This window comes from Protopterus annectens, chromosome 16.part0 (genome assembly GCF_019279795.1).
Source record: "Protopterus annectens isolate FY-2018-M chromosome 16.part0, PAN1.0, whole genome shotgun sequence".
Taxonomy (NCBI): domain Eukaryota; kingdom Metazoa; phylum Chordata; order Ceratodontiformes; family Protopteridae; genus Protopterus; species Protopterus annectens.
The window spans coordinates 879,863,224-879,883,406 of record NC_056750.1 but is presented as its reverse complement, the minus strand read 5'-3'; the positions used below and the strand labels follow the sequence as shown (position 1 = coordinate 879,883,406).

The following is a 20,183-nucleotide window of genomic DNA, read 5'->3' as shown; positions in this document are numbered from 1 at the left end:
GGGGGGGTCAATGAGAAGGGGTGTGGTCAACTAGAAAGGGGTGGTGCTATGCTCAAAACCACAAAAACTGTAACTTTAATTAAATACGCTGTCCTGGGTGTCAAACCATCATTATGAGAGTCCAATCAAGACAAAATGAAGTGTAGAAGAAAAAAATATTTCAATGCATTGGCTGCATGATAGCTTACATAATATCTAGATGGAAACAAAAAGGGTGTGAGGCATGAAAAAATAAATTACTTTTTAAATACATTACTGGAATGGCAGTCAAAATCAAGTATAAGAAAAACAAGCAGCACTCAACTCAAACCACTTCTCCTTGCACTGCAGTTCTACTTATAATTTATATTCAGCTTTGTTAAAGTATCAAGTAACATGCTGAAAGTAGCAATCTCTGTGATACCCCCACTTGTAAAAATGTTTCTTATCTAAAAAAGACCTGCTGCCTGACAACAACTGTCTTCTTGTTTCATGGGGAAAACATGATCAAAGTAAAAAATGAAAGGCAAACAAGAAACAAGCTCAAGATACATAAGATAGATACACATAAGATAGATTGGCATTCTGTTTAGTTTACAGCTAAAGCCTGCAAAGATGACTGCAAGTCTCCAACTAATGTAATGAGCTTTTTAAAATACTGTAATCATGTCCTTTATTACAAATACTGTCATATGTATTTCAATACCCAAGGCTTACACGTTATCTAGTTATGTAAGTATTTTCTGCATGGCAACAACAGAAAGGCTTTCAATGTTGGCAGTTCTTTAACAGTATGCTTATTAAAGCTTACTTGCATCTTACAATCTCAGACAAGCTTACCTGATGGTCATTAAAGCATTGCTACTTAAACACAGAGCAACAGGCACTTTCTGAATAATAATAAGCATAACTCAACAGTATAAAAATATGACAGAAACCAGAACATTCTGCAAAATCAAGGACAGATGGAAAGCCACTGTAGTACTTGTGTCTACCTTGGATAGGGGGATACTCTGCACATTTACACTGTATAACTGCTACTTGCCTTGCTTGAACACATCCAGAGTCACTACATGGAGGAGTGGGTTGCAATAAGTATGTCACAATTTGAAATATCTCTGTCTGACTGTGATGGCCCTGACACATTTGTCATACCTCTCAACCTCAGAGCAAGACATCTGGACAAAGCCATACACAGAAGTGGGACAAAGGCCCAAAAATAGGGACAATTTTAGATATTGCTCTTATAAACTTAGAAAGATAATAGAATAGTAGGTCTTGCATTAGTATGAATTTTCTGAAGGGTATAAAATCTGAAACTGAAATGTCTGTCATTATTTTCAGACTTCAGTCTTTAATGATTTGCCACTAATTTGCCAAAAAAAACACAATTTTATGAAAAATGGACCAAAAATGTGATGCAAAAATATAAAATTGCCACACAATACAGCTGGGAGCCTGTCAAAGAAGGGACACTTTTTAATATTAGTACTGCTAACTTAAGCAGCTGACAAAATAAAATAATCTACATGCATTTCTGAAATAAAGGTAATCTATAACTCTGATTATTAAAACCCACCACGTTTTCTTCCAAAATTGCTATTTTCCAGAGGGATTATTAGGGAAGAGCAACATTTTGAGGTAAAATCAGGGAGAGGTTTGGATATGCTTTATTCTATAAAGCAATTTATTTGCACGTACCTCTCAACCTGTTAATGCAGGAAATCTGGACAAGGCCAAATATATTGGGGGAACATATAAACAGTACTACAAATTGCTCTTGTATAAACTGAGACAATTGATAGAATAGAACAGGTCTTGCTTTAGCATTAATTTTTCTGAAGGTTATGAAGTCTGAAACTCAGTGTTTGTCATTATTTAGTGACTTAATTCCTAAATGATTTGCCAGAAGACCACAAATTTTATGAGGAACAAACCAAAAATAAGAAACAAACATCTATTAATTCTGTGAAAATCTGGACAGTTGAGATGTATAGTTCAGCCAGGGCTGTCTTTGAGTTTGCTTTCTTTCCCCCCCACAAAATCATGCTCAAATGGAGCCTCCCCCCCATGCAGCCATTCCAATGAACCATTACTTGGCTATTTCACTCCATTTACCATAAACACTAATGTGCATACTGCTTTAATTCTACAATGATTTGGACTTCATTTGAAAGTTTTATTTTGCATTTTACAGCACAAAACTAAGACATCTGCTAAACAAAGCAATGCAGTCTCACAATGAAAACAGACTTAGCATTAAAACTTCTCTGCCCTTGAAACTCACATTCATTGAAACAGCATTGAAACCCACATTCAAAGAAAATACATTTTGCCAGTGGCAGATAAAGATTAAACTTTGGGCTGATTTCAAATCATAGGCCCCTTGCACATGAAACATACATGTGCTCTTTGATACACCTTCCTGATTGTATTAAATTATATTCCTTATACAATACAATACAATACAGTTGTTAGAGGACGTTTAAATTTATTGTTTTTAACATTTTTCCAGTTATCAATGAAACAAAATGCATGCACCAATAATGACAAAACTGCCCAATTCAGAATTTTTTTCCAGTAAACAATGAAACAAAATGCATGCATAAATAATAACAAAACTGCCCAATTCAGAACATTTCCATCATAAAAGTCTACTCAAACTTCTACAATCCACCAGTATCAGTAAATATGCACAATCTCTGAAGTAAAAGTCATCTAAATAATTCCACATTAAGGAAATCTGTAACTAATGAAGAGGTTGCTGCTATCAAGCAACTTTATATTTCATTGTTTCATCTACAAATAAAGTGCCCATTGCCCTTGAGGAATAAATTGCCTATGTTGCATTAAAAAAACATGATAAGCTAGTAATATTGCAATAGGGAATGGATAGCAAACTGATAGCAGGTTCATAGTTACTAGGTATCTTCGCCAAGAAGGACTGCAGCATCCACCCCCTTTATAACACAGTACAGTGGAAGCAATACATCTACTGTGGGAGTAGAACCCACAGCCTTCTGCATGTACCTTACCTGTTGTGCTATTAACAATGCAAGCAAGCTTAGCATAAGCAGCAGTAAACTTTTGTTCCCTGCAGCTCTCAGCTTCTTGTAAAGTCTACTTGACACTCAGCTATATCTCTGAACTTTGCAGCATGGCCGGCCTTAGGAATAGGCCAACTAGGCGGCCGGCTAGGGCGCCGCTGTAGCAGGGGCACTTTTCCAGTATTTTTATTTGGTGTAGGTAGACCAGGTTGGGGGCACCTGGATGGTGTGGGGGGCGCTGTGGAGCCTTTTTGCCTAGGTTACTAGCTGACCTAAGGCCGCTGATGCTTTGCAGCACAAGAAATCTGGAAAAAGCCAAAATTTATTGGGGGGGGGGGGCAAAAGCCAAAAAAAACGGCACACATTTTAAACATTGCTTGTATAATGTTGGAAAATTGCTAGAATAAAATGCTGTGTTACCACCATACATTTTATTGCCAAGTATTGAACCCAGGACCCTGTGCAAAACAGTCAGTACAATATACCACTATGTCAAATCATCTGCTTTGTGAAAGTGAGGAAGACTTAAACTTAAATGGCTACCATTTAGTGAATTTGGTTCTCACCATAGCTGTCAACCTCTTAGCACAAACACCTAAACAAAACCAATAATGGGGGAAAACAGCCCCCAAACATATTTAGCGAATTCAGTTCCATAGTTTTCAACCTCTAAGCAAAAATCACATAGACAAAGCCAGTAATGGGGAATACAGCCCCCAAACATATTCAGTGAATTCAGTTCCATAGTTCTCAACCTCTAAGCAAAAATCACATAGACAAAGCCAGTAATGGGGAATACAGCCCCCAAACATATTCAGTGAATTCAGTTCTCACCATAGCTGTCAACCTGTGTATAAATAATAAATAAAATCATAACATAGCTTTTATACATTTATCTAAAACAGTCTGACATAGCAATGAGGTGATACAATAATAATACTAAAATATCTAATATATATTTTACAATGCATGGGATTAATAAGTAATGAAATAAATAGTAAATAACTCACCTGTTGATTCCAGAACAGCCTGATGAAAAAAGCAGCAGGGAAGCACTGAAGCAGCAATAATAAATCCACCAGGTCCACCACAGTTGTTGTTGCCTCGCACTCTTCTTCTCTCTTCTTGTTGTGCCAAAAAATTAAAAAAAATGTTTTTTTTGTACTGTTTAAGCAGCAGGGAAAAAAAAGGTCACTACTAGGTCCAACGCCAAAAACCGACTAACTGATTCTCGCTCTTTTCCCAGGACATAAAGCCCAGGAAGAGAGCGACAACCAATCAGCAGCATTTGCCCAGCAAGCACGTCATGACGTGCCTGCGGACGTCGCAGTCCGAGCCCCTTCCATGTCTATGCGGTTTGTGTCTCAACCGATAGACTTCTGGGAGTTCTGGGCATCACAATGATGCCTTAAGCTCCTCCGGGCTGCAATGAAAACATTGCAGCAAGACTTAAAAAAACGCTGTTCGGAGTTGCGATAGAAGCGCCAATGCGCATGCGTAATTTAGTCGGACTCGAAATTTAAAGTTAAAGAACAGATTTCATTTTTTTTTTTTTTTTTTACATAAAAAAAAATAAACTAAGTACTCAGCTGTCTAGCTGAGGGGGCTGCAGTCCGGCAGCCCGATGCCACGAGCCGCCCCTGGGCTTTGGTAACAGTCAATGTGAAGAAATGCTTTACAGTGCCCTTTGGGAAATCTTCCACCCAAGCTAATTAATCCATTGATAAAACACCCTTAAGGCTAGTTATGGATTTGGGAACATGTGTAGATCCTTAACTACTGGGTCTATCTGACCAATATGTAGCCAAGATAACAAGTAACTCATTCTATGTCACCCAACTCATAAGCAAGGGTATGGCATCCAGGTCCAAGGAAGTTATAGTACCACTCTACTCAGCCCTTATCAGACTCACCATTGAGTACAATTTGCCATTGACATGTACCTAACCCAGCAGTTGCAACAGACCGAATGCCCTCAAATGTTCCTCACCAGGAAAATCCAGAGTATGAATTCCCTGTCCTACATAGACTGCCTTAAGGCCATATCTCTGTACTCAGTCTCCTACAGGTTACTGAGAGGCTATCTATGACTGGCATATAAGACATTCTCATAACCACCTCTAATGGATGTCTTCACATCTGCAAAACAAAAAAAACGCGAGAAACACCACATCCAAGGACCTGAACCTTGCTTTGAAATAAATAGAACATGCTGGAGAGACTGATATACATCTCAAAGGATCCCCACACTATGAAATAAGCTCCCCGTCCAGATGGGGCAGAGTTCATCCCTGACCCTATTAAATCGAAACCTTGATTGTTGGATGAGAAGCTAGAAACTTTGCAGACAAAGTTCAGGTACTTGGATCTAGTGTTTATGGTGTTGTTTATTTTGCAGATTTGCAAGAAATCTATCAGAGCTGGATTCAAGGACACTTTATATGCTAGGCATAGATCGCCTCTCAGTAACCTGTACCAGACTGAGTACAGAGATTGGACCTTAAGGCAATCTGAGTAGGACAGGGTATTCATACACTGGATTCTCCTAGTGACGAACCTTTGAGGGCGTTCCAACTATTGCAAGTGCCTGGCTAGGTATATGCCAAAGGGGGCACTGTATTCAATGATGCGTCTGATAAGGGCTGACTAGAGTGGTAGTGTTACTTCCTAGGACCTGGATGCCATACCCTTGCATATCAGTTGGGCAACATAGAATGAAGTTCTTACTATCTTGGCTAGTTGTTGGTTGAACAACAGATTACTGTCTACATATGGGCCAAGATATCTAACTAACTGAGCCAACTGTTAGAAGTGTTTTTATAGATTATTATGGTATTTGTACTTCTGTGAGGTTTCTTCCCATATTCCATCTTCCTTCTGCATCCCAAAAATATGTTAGTTCAATTAATTTTATAAATAACCCCTTTATTTTTATAGAACTTTGTTCTTGTAACTGAAGAGGGCTTGCAGAAGACAGGTTCACTTACCTTGTTAACAAATAAGCATCTTGACACAGTATTTTAACAAAACATTCATAACTGTTAAAAAAGATCTCACTTCCTGAGATAGGACTACACTTACCGACTGATACCAAGGTCTCATAGTTCTGCATCATCACGTTTCTGTGAAGCTCCTTGTCTTGTTTTGTTAACATCTTCCACTCTTCTTCTGAGAAAGTGACAGCAACATCCTCAAACATTTCTGGTGCCTGAAAAGGAGACAGTGTGTGTGTTTCAAACTTTTTTTTTAACACATACAGCATAAAATCTACAGTTTTTTTGATGGGAAACACTGACATATGTTACTAGAGGTATAGTTATGTTACAAGAGTGGCAATGGTGAAACATTAGTCAAGAGCAAATGTACCACCTTTCACTTTCATGAGTAAATGGAGGACATAGGTTCATAGACTAGTACTAAGCTAACTGCCCTTGCGAGCCATTTTAAGCCTAGCTAATTATCCCTTGCAAGACTCAAACCCTGCACCTTGTGTTTGTAAGGCAAACACCTTAACCATTAGGCCACCCTCCCAACCCTGTTAAACATTAAGCTCTTAGGTCTGGCATCCATACATATAATTACATCTATCTACACAGACACACAGACACACACAGTATCCTTAAAGGGAAATGCTAGCAGATTCAAGAATGTTTTGAGTTCCTAAAACACAAATGCAGAAGGAAGAGAAGGTAGGCAGTGCACTAATCTGCAGTCATCTGGGAGGTTGAGCTTTATAAACGGAGAAAGAAAAGAGCAAAACACCAGCAGTTAAACGATGAGTACAGCAGCAAATTTGTGTTGGGGATTTTAAGTTCTCTTAACTGTTGGCTGCTGTGTGTTGGTCCAAGAAAGAGGAACAAAAGAATGTAAGGACAGACAGCTAAACTGCACGTAGCTGAGCCCAAGGTATTCACTGGTACTGGGAGATAAGCAAGTGGGAAAAAGCCAGAGGCTCGCTACAGGTGATATAACCTAACAGCTGAACTGAGAGTGAGGCAGGACTGGCATGAGGCTACAGTTCTAAACTATAAGACAAAGTTCGACATTTGCTAGCTGAGGTATTAAGAAGTAAAAGAACTCAAGTCTGCCTTCCCTTTTGCATATGTATGAACTCTTGCATGTTCTGAGCTGAAAACCAGCCTTCTTTCTCATTACCACAGTGAAAGGTAGAAAACTGAATAAAATACATGTTAAGGAAACACGATTAGGACTGGATGACGAATCCGAGGAGCAGAGCAACAGGAAAAAGGAAGGGAGCCTGTGAGAGTGAAGCGCCGCATTCAGGGTGCAAGCCTAAAACTACAGGCAACAAGTTGTACATGAAGGTTATAATATGGTTGGAGAATCTATTGGAACACAGCTTTGGATGTAAATAGAAAAGAATAACCTCAGAGCACTGGGTAGGAAGGTTATGAGAAATCTTTTAGAAAACAGTCAGGATGCAGGAGGAGAAAGCTAGGTACTGGAAAGTGGAAGACTGAGTGGTCTGGCTTAACGAAAGGGCTAAGGAATAGCTGAGAAACTGAATTCAGTGGACAGTGACGGAAAGAAGTGGAGGCCAAATGAGAAAGAGGTAGAAGGGAAGCTGATGCTCTAGGGCAAGAGTAAAAGTCGTGAGAGAGGTAATGCAAAAACAAATATTTCTCAATACCACATGTGAAGCACACTAGTGATAAACTGCAGCAATATGGTGGTGGGAGAGGCAGTGAGAATTAATTATACATAGCATGGAGCTTACAACACTATGGTATAGCCATGAATTATACATAGCATGGGGCATATAAAACTATGGTATAACCATGAATTATACATAGCATGGGGCATATAAAACTATGGTATAACCATGAATTATACATAGCATGGGGCATATAAAACTATGGTATAACCATGAATTATACATAGCATGGGGCATATAAAACTATGGTATAACCATGAATTATACATAGCATGGGGCATATAAAACTATGGCATAGCAACGAATTATACGTAGCATGGAGAATATAACAATGAATTATATATAGCACAGAGTATACAACACTATGGTATAACAATGAATTATACAAGGATGGGACATACAAAACTATGGTATATAACAACGAATTATACATAGCATGTAAAATATAACAATGAATTATATATAGCACAGACTATACAACACTATGGTATAACAATGAATTATACAAGGATGGGACATACAAAACTATGGTATATAACAACGAATTATACATAGCATGGGGCATATAAAACTATGGTATAACAATGAATTATACATAGCATGGGGCATATAAAACTATGGTATAACAATGAATTATACATAGCATGGGGCATATAAAACTATGGTATATAACAATGAATTATACATAGTATGGGGCATACTTCACTATAGTATAACAACATACCTCTCAACTGTCCAGATATTTTCAGAATGTCCAGCTTTTTGTCTCATATGTTTGACCTGTTTCTTATAAAATTTCTGGTTTTCTGGCAAATACTGAGCATACTGACATAAAATTTAAGTTTCAATCACCACATCCTTCAGAAGATATATGCTAACACAAATCCGGTTATTCTAGCAACTTTCTAAGTTTATAAGAGCAATATTTAAAATCTGATCCTATTTTTAGCTTTCGCTCTCACATTATTTAAGCATTTTCCAGATTTCTTACACTAAAAGGTTGAGAGGATTCTATAACAATGAATTACACATAACATGGGACATACAAAACTTTGGCATAATGAATTATACATAACATGAATCATACAGCATTATGATATAACAATAAATTATACATAAGATGTGGCATGGAAAACTATGGCATAATGAATTATACATAACATGAATCATGCAGCATTATGATATAACAATGAATTATACATAAGATGGGGCATGGAAAACTATGGCATAATGAATTATACATAACATGAATCATGCAGCATTATGATATAACAATGAATTATACATAAGATGGGGCATGGAAAACTATGCTATTAACAATGAATTATACATAGCAAGAGGCATACAAAAGTATGACATAATAACAAATTATACACAGCATGGGGCATATCAAACTATGGTACAACAATGAATTATTTATAGCATGGGGCATATAAAACAATGGTATAACAATGAATTATACACAGCATGGGGCAAATTAAACTATGGTACAACAATGAATTATTTATAGCATGGGGCATATAAAACAATGGTATAACAATGAATTATACACAGTATGGGGCAAATTAAACTATGGTACAATAATGAATTATTTATAGCATGGGGCATATAAAACAATGGTATAACAATGAATTATGTATAGCATGGGGCAAATTAAACTATGGTACAACAATGAATTATTTATAGCATGGGGCATATAAAACAATGGTATAACAATGAATTATACACAGTATGGGGCAAATTAAACTATGGTACAACAATTAATTATTTATAGCATGGGGCATATAAAACAATGGTATAACAATGGATTATGCATGGCATGGAGCATCAGTGGGAGTGGTAAGCACTAGGTAACTATCTACCACATAAGGAGTGGTTTCTGGGCCCGGAAATTGTAGTTATTGGGCGTTTGGGCAATTTTTCCATCTCTCTCAACTTTCTGATTTAAAAGCCCGCATTTGCACTTGCATCCCCCCTTTCCTGTAACCAGTCTAGTCCAGATATAGATTTGCTGTATAAAGGACTGTTTGAAGTTCCTGAGCCCCCCCCCCCAAGCCTTTCTGTGTTGGAGGGAAGCCTTCTAGCTTATCAGTGGGAGTGGTAAGCACTAGGTAGCCTATCTACCACAAGAGGAGTGGTTTCTGGCCCAGAAATTGTAGTTTATTGGCCATTTGGACAGTTTTTCCATTTCTCTCAACTTTCTGGTTTAAAAGTCCACATTTGCTCTTGTTTCCTGCCTTTCCTGTAACTAGTCTAGTCCAGATACAGACTTGCATCCAGCTTCTGAGTGGTGCCAGAACCTGCTCTTCAATTTTTCCCTTAGATCTACTAGTTCTCTCCTCTGCTGCACTTATACTATCTTATTAGTCTAGCACTTTACCAGTCTTCTTGTAGCAATTATTGTAGCACACAAGTGCTATCAGCACTAAACATTCTACAAGGAAACACATCTAGTACATATTAACAAGGAATGTCTAAAGGTCAGTTCCCTGAGCTTTCTCCTATTAACCTTGTGAGCTTGGGCATCCTGAGGCAATGTAGCAACTGCTTCATATACACCGACAACCCTCTCCACTTACCTTCCAACACTCAGACTTGCAAGAGATGCACTTATATATCCAAACTGGAAGCCACGCACTCTCCAGCCAAGACCTGGCAAGGCAGATATGCACTTGACCACCGCAATACAACACTAATCACGAGACACACAACTCTCCTAAACAGTGTGCCACTCAACCAAAGCCCCTAAGGCAAAACAACATGCCCAACACACCAGTCATAGGTGACTCGGTACTGAGGCACACTGATGTCCCACTCACTAGGTTGAATAAGGAGAATAACAGTCAGCTGCCTGTCAGGTGCCAGGATCCACCATATAACACATGCACTCAGGTCCATCAACAACAGGTACAAATATGACTCTGTCATTGTACATGTGAGTGTGACTGACCTGAGACGTACCTCTCTGGACTACAAGAAAAGAGACATGGAGGAGCTCTCGGATTATGTAGCCCAGGCAGGTATGACCCTAGTCCTGAGCAGCATCCTACAATCACTCAGAATGATACCACAGTACAAGCAGAAAATTATTGATTTCAACAATTGGCTAAGTTTCTGGTGTCATTCTAAGGGGATCCAGTATCTGTCTGCCTCGGATGACATGATTGATAGACCTCGATGCTTTGCCAGAGATAGCCTGCATGTGTCACCCCTGGGCTTCCGGATACTGGCCAAGGCTCTTGCCACCCCTATAGTGCCTTTTTTAGGTGATGTTCCAAAGACCAAATTACCATTGTAACAGCTATAAACAAATGCAATCTGAGGGTCATGTCGCTCAACGCTAAAAGTCCAAATCTCAAAATGCACTCGCTCAAGGCACTCCTTAAAATAGAGAACATCGACATTTGTGCTGTAACAGAGACCTGGTTCAAGGCAGCAGAAAGCACCCCTGCACTACCAGGCTATAACTCATTCCACATCTTTCGGCCCCAGAACTTAGACCGAAGCTCCAAAGGTAGTGGTGTTTCCATATTCATAAAGGGTGCGCACATCTCCCAGACTGGTAGCTCAACATAATGCATCAGAGATGCTTCAGGTGCAGCTAACACTGGGTAAGACAGCGATTCAGGTCATAGCCTGCTATAGGTCCCCAACCATATCCCAAGACTCCCATTCTACCTTCCTAAGCACCCTGGAGAATATTACGGTCCAACCTAACACTCTCTTACTAGGTGACTTCAACTACCCCTCCATTAATTGGGTAAACTACTCAATGTACCAATACACTTGCCCAATGTTTCCTGGAGTTCATTAATTCCAATGCCCTGGACCAGCTTGTTCTTACCCCCACTAGAGGTAGCAACATCCTTGGCCTGGTCATTACTAATATGGGCGATCGTTGCTCTACACCAATAGTCAGCTCTTCCCCGGTTAGACCCAACCATAAACTAATCACCTTGGAAATACATATCCCCCACCCCACCCCACAGTGACGGAAAGAAGTACAGGTGTAGGCCAAATTAGAGGTAGAAGGGAAGCTGATGCTCTAGGGCAAGAGTAATAATTGTGAGAGAGGTAATGCAAAAACAAATATTTCTCAATACCACATGTGAAGCACACTAGTGATAAACTGCAGCAATGTGGTGGTGGGAGAGGCAGTGAGAATTAATTATACATAGCATGGAGCTTACAACACTATGGTATAGCCATGAATTATACATAGCATGGGGCATATAAAACTATGGTATAACAATGAATTATACATAACATGGAGCATATAAAACTATGGTATAACCATGAATTATACATAGCATGGGGCATATAAAACTATGGTATAACCATGAATTATACATAGGATGGGACATACAAAACTATGGCATAACAACAAATTATATGTAGCATGGAGAATATAACAATGAATTATATATAGCACAGAGTATACAACACTATGGTATAACAATGAATTATACAAGGATAGGACATACAAAACTATGGTATATAACAACAAATTATACATAGCATGTAAAATATAACAATTAATTATATATAGCACAGAGTATACAACACTATGGTATAACAATGAATTATACAAGGATGGGACATACAAAACTATGGTATATAACAACGAATTATACATAGCATGGGGCATATAAAACTACGGTTTAACAATGAATTATACATAGCATGGGGCATATAAAACTATGGTATAACAATGAATTATACATAGCATGGGGCATATAAAACTATGGTATAACAATGAATTATACATAGCATGGGCATACTTCAGTATAGTATAACAACAGACCTCTCAACTGTCCAGATTTTTTCAGAATGTCCAGATTTTTGTCTCATACGTTTGACCTGTTACTTATAAAATTTCTGGTTTTCTGGCAAATACTGAGCATAATGACATAAAATTTAAGTTTCAATCACATCCTTCAGAAGATATATGCTAACACAAATCCGGTTATTCTAGCAACTTTCTAAGTTTATAAGAGCAACATTTAAAATCTGATCCTATTTTTGAGCTTTCGCTCTCACATTATTTTAAGCATTTTCCAGATTTCTTACACTAAAAGGTTGAGAGGATTCTATAACAGTGAATTACACATAACATGGGACATACAAAACTTTGGCATAATGAATTATACATAACATGAATCATACAGCATTATGATATAACAATAAATTATACATAAGATGTGGCATGGAAAACTATGGCATAATGAATTATACATAACATGAATCATGCAGCATTATGATATAACAATGAATTATACATAAGATGGGGCATGGAAAACTATGGCATAATGAATTATACATAACATGAATCATGCAGCATTATGATATAACAATGAATTATACATAAGATGGGGCATGGAAAACTATGGCATAATGAATTATACATAACATGAATCATGCAGCATTATGATATAACAATGAATTATACATAAGATGGGGCATGGAAAACTATGGCATAATGAATTGGTCCTGGGTCCACTCTTGTTCGGCATCTACTTTTCTGAAGTACAAGCAAACACAGGAGGGTTATGGCTGACAAAGTTTGCAGATGACTGCAAACTGGGCGCCATAGTCGAAAACACATCTGACACAGATATCCTTCAGAAGGGCCTCACAGAAACGGATAACTGGTGCCAGAGCCATGGCCTAAAGTTAAATGCCAAGAAATGCATAGTCATACCCTTCGGGAAAAACAAGGTTACCCCTAGCTACCATATAGGTGGCAATCCACTGAGCACAGAAGAAGTCATCAGGGATCTGGGGACCCAGGTTGACAGTAGCCTTTCGTTTGACACTCATGTTGCTAAAGTGGTTAGGAAAACCTTCTACATTGCCCACCTGATCATGAAGGGATTCACATCTAGATCAAGGGAGGTCATCGTCCCCCTGTACTCATCACTCATTAGACCTATGATTGAGTACAATGCCCCATTCGGAATGTATCTGACCCGACACCTGCAGCAGCTGGAAAGGCCCCAAAAGTTCCTCACCAAAAGGATAAAGGGTCTCAAAAATATGTCTTATGCTGCCTGACTGAAAGAACTCCAGCTCTATTCAGTCTCATACCGCTTGCTCAGAGGTGACCTGTGCCTGACACATAAGGCCATGTCAAACCCAGATTTGATGAATATGCTTCACCTCAAAAAATCTAGATCCCTCAGAACCACAAGGGCGGGAGACTTAAACCTTGACACGGTTATTAATAGAACGTGCTGGAGGGACAGATTCATCACCCAGAGACTCCCTATGCTGTGGAACAAAATCCCGGTACATGTGAGGCAGAGCACCTCGCTGGCCTTGTTCAAGAGGAATCTTGACCAATGGATGGGGGATCGCAGATATACCCCAGGGATTACTTCAGTGTCACTGCTTGACAGAGGCACAGCAAAATAATAGGCATAGTTTTATTCAAACTAAAGGTGTGGCGAAAGCCAAATAACTATGGGCTAGGCTTATAAATGCCCTTGGGCAGATAGCCTAGTATGAACCTATGAACCTATGAACCTATACATAACATGAATCATACAGCATTATGATATAACAATGAATTATACATAACATGGGACATACAAAACTATGGCATAATGAATTATACATAACATGAATCATGCAGCATTATGATATAACAATGAATTATACATAAGATGGGGCATGGAAAACTATGGCATAATGAATTATACATAACATGAATCATGCAGCATTATGATATAACAATGAATTATACATAAGATGGGGCATGGAAAACTATGGCATAATGAATTATACATAACATGAATCATGCAGCATTATGATATAACAATGAATTATACATAAGATGGGGCATGGAAAACTATGCTATTAACAATGAATTATACATAGCAAGAGGCATACAAAAGTATGACATAATAACAAATTATACACAGCATGGGGCATATCAAACTATGGTACAACAATGAATTATTTATAGCATGGGGCATATAAAACAATGGTATAACAATGAATTATACACAGCATGGGGCAAATTAAACTATGGTACAACAATGAATTATTTATAGCATGGGGCATATAAAAGAATGGTATAACAATGAATTATGCATAGCATGGGGCAAATTAAACTATGGTACAACAATGAATTATTTATAGCATGGGGCATATAAAACAATGGTATAACAATGAATTATACACAGTATGGGGCAAATTAAACTATGGTACAACAATGAATTATTTATAGCATGGGGCATATAAAACAATGGTATAACAATGAATTATGCATAGCATGGAACATCAGTGGGAGTGGTAAGCACTAGGTAACTATCTACCACATAAGGAGTGGTTTCTGGGCCCAGAAATTGTAGTTATTGGGCGTTTGGGCAATTTTTCCATCTCTCTCAACTTTCTGATTTAAAAGCCCGCATTTGCACTTGTATCCCCCCTTTCCTGTAACCAGTCTAGTCCAGATATAGATTTGCTGTATAAAGGACTGTTTGAAGTTCCTGAGCCCCCCCCCCCCAAGCCTTTCTGTGTTGGAGGGAAGCCTTCTAGCTTATCAGTGGGAGTGGTAAGTACTAGGTAGCCTATCTACCACAAGAGGAGTGGTTTCTGGCCCAGAAATTGTAGTTTATTGGCCATTTGGACAGTTTTTCCATTTCTCTCAACTTTCTGGTTTAAAAGTCCACATTTGCTCTTGTTTCCTGCCTTTCCTGTAACTAGTCTAGTCTAGATACAGACTTGCATCCAGCTTCTGAGTGGTGCCAGAGCCTGCTCTTCAATTTTTCCCTTAGATCTACTAGTTCTCTCCTCTGCTGCACTTATACTATCTTATTAGTCTAGCACTTTACCAGTCTTCTTGTAGCAATTATTGTAGCACACAAGTGCTATCAGCACTAAACATTCTACAAGGAAACACATCTAGTACTTATTATCAAGAAATGTCTAAAGGTCAGTTCCCTGAGCTTTCTCCTATTAACCTTGTGAGCTTGGGCATCCTGAGGCAATGTAGCAACTGCTTCATATACACCGACAACCCACTCCACTTACCTTCCAACACTCAGACTTGCAAGAGATGCACTTATATATCCAAACTGGAAGCCACGCACTCTCCAGCCAAGACCTGGCAAGGCAGATACGCACTTGACCACCACAACACAACACTAATCACGAGACATATAACTCTCCTAAACAGTGTGCCACTCAACCACAGCCCCTAAGGCAAAACAACATGCCCAACACACTAGCCATAGGCGACTCGATACTGAGGCACACTGATGTCCCACTCACTAGGTTGAATAAGGAGAATAACAGTCAGCTGCCTGTCAGGTGCCAGGATCCACCATATAACACATGCACTCTGGTCCATCAACAACAGGTACAAATATGACTCTGTCATTGTACATGTGGGTGTGACTGACCTGAGACGTACCTCTCTGGACTACAAGAAAAGAGACATGGAGGAGCTCTCGGATTATGTAGCCCAGGCAGGTATGACCCTAGTCCTGAGCAGCATCCTACCATCACTCAGAATGATACCACAGTACAAGCAGAAAATGATTGATTTCAACCAATTGGCTAAGTTTCTGGTGTCATTCTAAGGGGATCCAGTATCTGTCTGCCTGGGATGACATGACTGATAGACCTCGATGCTTTGCCAGAGATAGCCTGCATGTGTCACCCCTGGGCTTCCGGATACTGGCCAAGGCTCTTGCCACCCCTATAGTGCCTTTTTTAGGTGATGTTCCAAAGACCAAATTACCATTGTAACAGCTATAAACAAATGCAATCTGAGGGTCATGTCGCTCAACGCTAAAAGTCCAAATCTCAAAATGCACTCGCTCAAGGCACTCCTTAAAATGGAGAACATCGACATTTGTGCTGTAACAGAGACCTGGTTCAAGGCAGCAGAAAGCACCCCTGCACTACCAGGCTATAACTCATTCCACATCTTTCGGCCCCAGAACTTAGTCCGAAGCTCCAAAGGTAGTGGTGTTTCCATATTCATAAAGGATGCGCACATCTCCAGACTGGTAGCTCAACATAATGCATCTGAGATGCTTCAGGTGCAGCTAACACTGGGTAAGACAGCGATTCAGGTCATAGCCTGCTATAGGTCCCCAACCATATACCAAGACTCCCACTCTACCTTCCTAAGCACCCTGGAGAATATTACGGTCCAACCTAACACTCTCTTACTAGGCGACTTCAACTACCCCTCCATTAACTGGGTAAACTACTCAATGTACCAATACACTTGCCCAATGTTTCCTGGAGTTCATTAATTCCAATGCCCTGGACCAGCTTGTTCTTACCCCCACTAGAGGTAGCAACATCCTTGGCCTGGTCATTACTAATATGGGCGATCGTTGCTCTACACCAATAGTCAGCTCTTCCCCCGTTAGACCCGACCATAAACTAATCAACTTGGAAATACATATCCCTCCCACCCCCACCCCCCCACCCCCACACTCAGCAAAGGTAACCACCATGAAAAACTTCTCCAAAGCTAACTTTGGGATCCTAAAAACAGAGGTGGCTAACTTCACAGCACCCATGCAAATGGAGAATAGTTGCGTGACTGCAGAATCATACACCAATGCACTGTACGAACACGTACACAAATGCATGGATCTCGCCATACCCAATAGAACCAAGATACTCTCCTCCAAAAAAATTAAACCAATCTGGTGGTCCCCTGCCATAAACAAACTCTACAATAGAAGTAGGAAACTGATGCGGAATAAGGTGAAGTCCCAAGACTGAAAAAACTCCCTAATCTGCCTCAACAAAAAGTTGATAACCCTCATCAAATTCTCTTAAGCTAGGAATGAAAACAGAACTGCAGCAGATATGCAGCAGATAGTAAAGACAACCACAAGGCCTTCTGTAGTTAAGTAAAGAATCTCCATTGCAATACCCGTATTTGCTCTGAGCTACTGCACAATGGTACCTCCTATACCGAGCCAACAGATATTGCCTGTATACTGGCTGACAGATTCAGTGCCAACTTTACCCCCCACTCCCCCCCCAAAGAACCAATCACAATACATGTAGATTGTCAGGCACCCAGTATTACTGCTGCACAGGTTAATACAGCACTGTCCAAGGTCAAGAATACAGCTTGTATGGGACCTGACAATATCCCTGGCTGTGTTCTAAATGAACTACAGAGTGAACTGGCACCTCACCTGCGTGCCCTGTTCAATCACAGCCTCACCTCAGCCTTTGTCCCTGCAGAATGGCTGCTACAGTCATCCCTCTCCACAAAGGAGGAGCGACTACAGACCCTGGAAAATATCACCCCATTAGCCTGACGAGTCTGATATGCAAAGCCATAGAATGACAACAACCAAGGGAGTCCAACCTTTGAAACAGCAACCAAAACAAAAAATCTCAAAAGGTAGAGGAAGCAGGAGGAAAACAATGTCCGAGAAACATCAACTTGATTTCCAAAAAAACAAGTTTATAAATTATTAAACACTTCCAACAGTTCTTTGTACAAGTCCGACCCCATGACAATATTGTTAGGGTATTTTTGCACTCTAAGACTCTTAGGAACAATACCCTTATTTAGGCATTCTTGAAGGTATTCTTTGTCGATACTGAGTGCTTTAAATTTACCCATAAAGACCCTTAGTTTTTTTAAACTATTAGCAAAGGTGTCATTACTGTTAGTGGCTTGTCCACGGTTGCTATCAGGACCACAGTCAAAATTAATTTTTTCAGTCAGCCAAACAGTAAAATGTTTTCTGTCCCTGCTAACACCAGCAGGAACATTATTAACAATGGCACAGTCACCTTTAGACCGAACTCCACCGGAATATGACCTCTGGCCTCTAGAAAGCGTGGAATCAATCCTTCCACCCACCGAGTCCTGGAACAAACGCGAAATTCCAATATCTCCATAAGTAGCCATATGCTTAGCCATAGAAGAGCTACTACCCTGTAATGGTAATTGCGGTCTCTCCGTTAACGCCACCACACCATTACCGCTATTATTAATAGCCTCTTGATTGGCTGGAATGCCGCCTGATAACAAGCCCGCCAATGACTGACTGATGGGAGTGAGTAAGTCCACCAACTGGGATAATTGACCAACCAATTTTTGTTTTTCTCCAATATCGTTCCACGTTCCATTCGGAGATCGGGGTGATGCCTCCATGCTCTCCATAGTCTCCCAAAAGTAACCAAGACCACAATAAGCAAGGGAGTCCAACCTTTGAAACAGCAACCAAAACAAAAAATCTCAAAAGGTAGAGGAAGCAGGAGGAAAACAATGTCCAAGAAACATCAAGTTGATTTAAAAAAAACAAGTTTATAAATTATTAAACACTTCCAATAGTTCTTTGTACAGGTCCGACCCCATAACAATATTGTTAGGGTATTTTTGCACTCTAAGACCCTTAGGAACAATACCCTTATTTAGGCATTCTCAAAGGTATTCATTGTCGATACCGAGTGCTTTAAATTTACCCATAAGGACCCCTAGTTTCTTTAAACTATTAGCAAAGGTGTAATTATTGTTAGTGGCTTGTCCACGTTCCTATTAGGACCATAGTCAAAATTAATTTTTTCAGTCAGCCAAAAGGCAAAAGGCTATAGAACGTATCATCATGGACCTAATAAACAAGGATATAGGGAATCTCCAAACTCTGGATCCCACACAGTTTGGTTTTGTGAAAGGTAGATCATGCCTGCTCATTTTGGTTGACTTCTTTGAGTCAGTTACCAGAGCTGTGGATGAAGGCAAGGTGGTTCATACAGCCTACCTTGATCTGGCCAGTCAGTTACCAGAGCTGTGGATGAAAGCAAGGTAGTTCATACAGCCTACCTTGATCTGGCCAAGGCTTTTGATACCATTCCCCACTAAGGAATCATAGAAAAACTCACTAAGTTTGGCATCAACCCCTATATCACTAGGTGGGTTGCAACATGGCTCACAGATAGAACCCAGAGTGTGAAAATAGCCGACTCCAAGTCAGACTGCCGATTAGTCACAAGTGGAGTTCCGCAGGGTTCAGTCCTGGGTCCTCTCCTGTCTGGTCTCTGAAGTCCAGGCCAATACAAAGGGACTTTGGCTGACAAAGTTCGCAGACGATTGCAAGTTGGGAGCTATTATTAACTCCCCAAGTGATGTTGACATCTTACAGAACGGCCTCACTGTGACCAACGACTGGTGTTAGAACCATAGCCTTAAGCTCAGTGCCAAAAAATGTGTCATCATCAAAAACCCGGTTCCCATGAATTACCACATTGATGGTAGTCCACTGAACACAGAAGATGTTATAAGAGATCTGAAAACACAGGTTGACAGCAACCTTTTTTTGATCACCACATTGCCACTGTGGTCAGAAAGTCCTTCTATGTGGCACATCTCATTACTAAGGGTTTTGCATCCAGGAAGAAAGACGTCATTAGCTCCCTCTACTCTTCCCTCATTAGGCCAATCATCGAGTAAATGCCCCATTTGGCATGTACCTCACTAGACATCT

General features: G+C 39.8%; 1 protein-coding gene across 1 annotated transcript in view; it reads right to left on the bottom strand.

Annotated features, from left to right (window-relative positions):
* Window positions 1–20,183, bottom strand: part of LOC122790678 (zinc finger protein 845-like) — a 368,884-nt gene that overhangs the window by 260,756 nt on the left and 87,945 nt on the right. Inside the window, exon 3 of the mRNA XM_044058201.1 lies at window positions 6,108–6,234. Within this exon, the coding sequence (XP_043914136.1) occupies window positions 6,108–6,234 (127 nt within the window). The remainder of the gene's footprint in view (window positions 1–6,107; window positions 6,235–20,183) is intronic.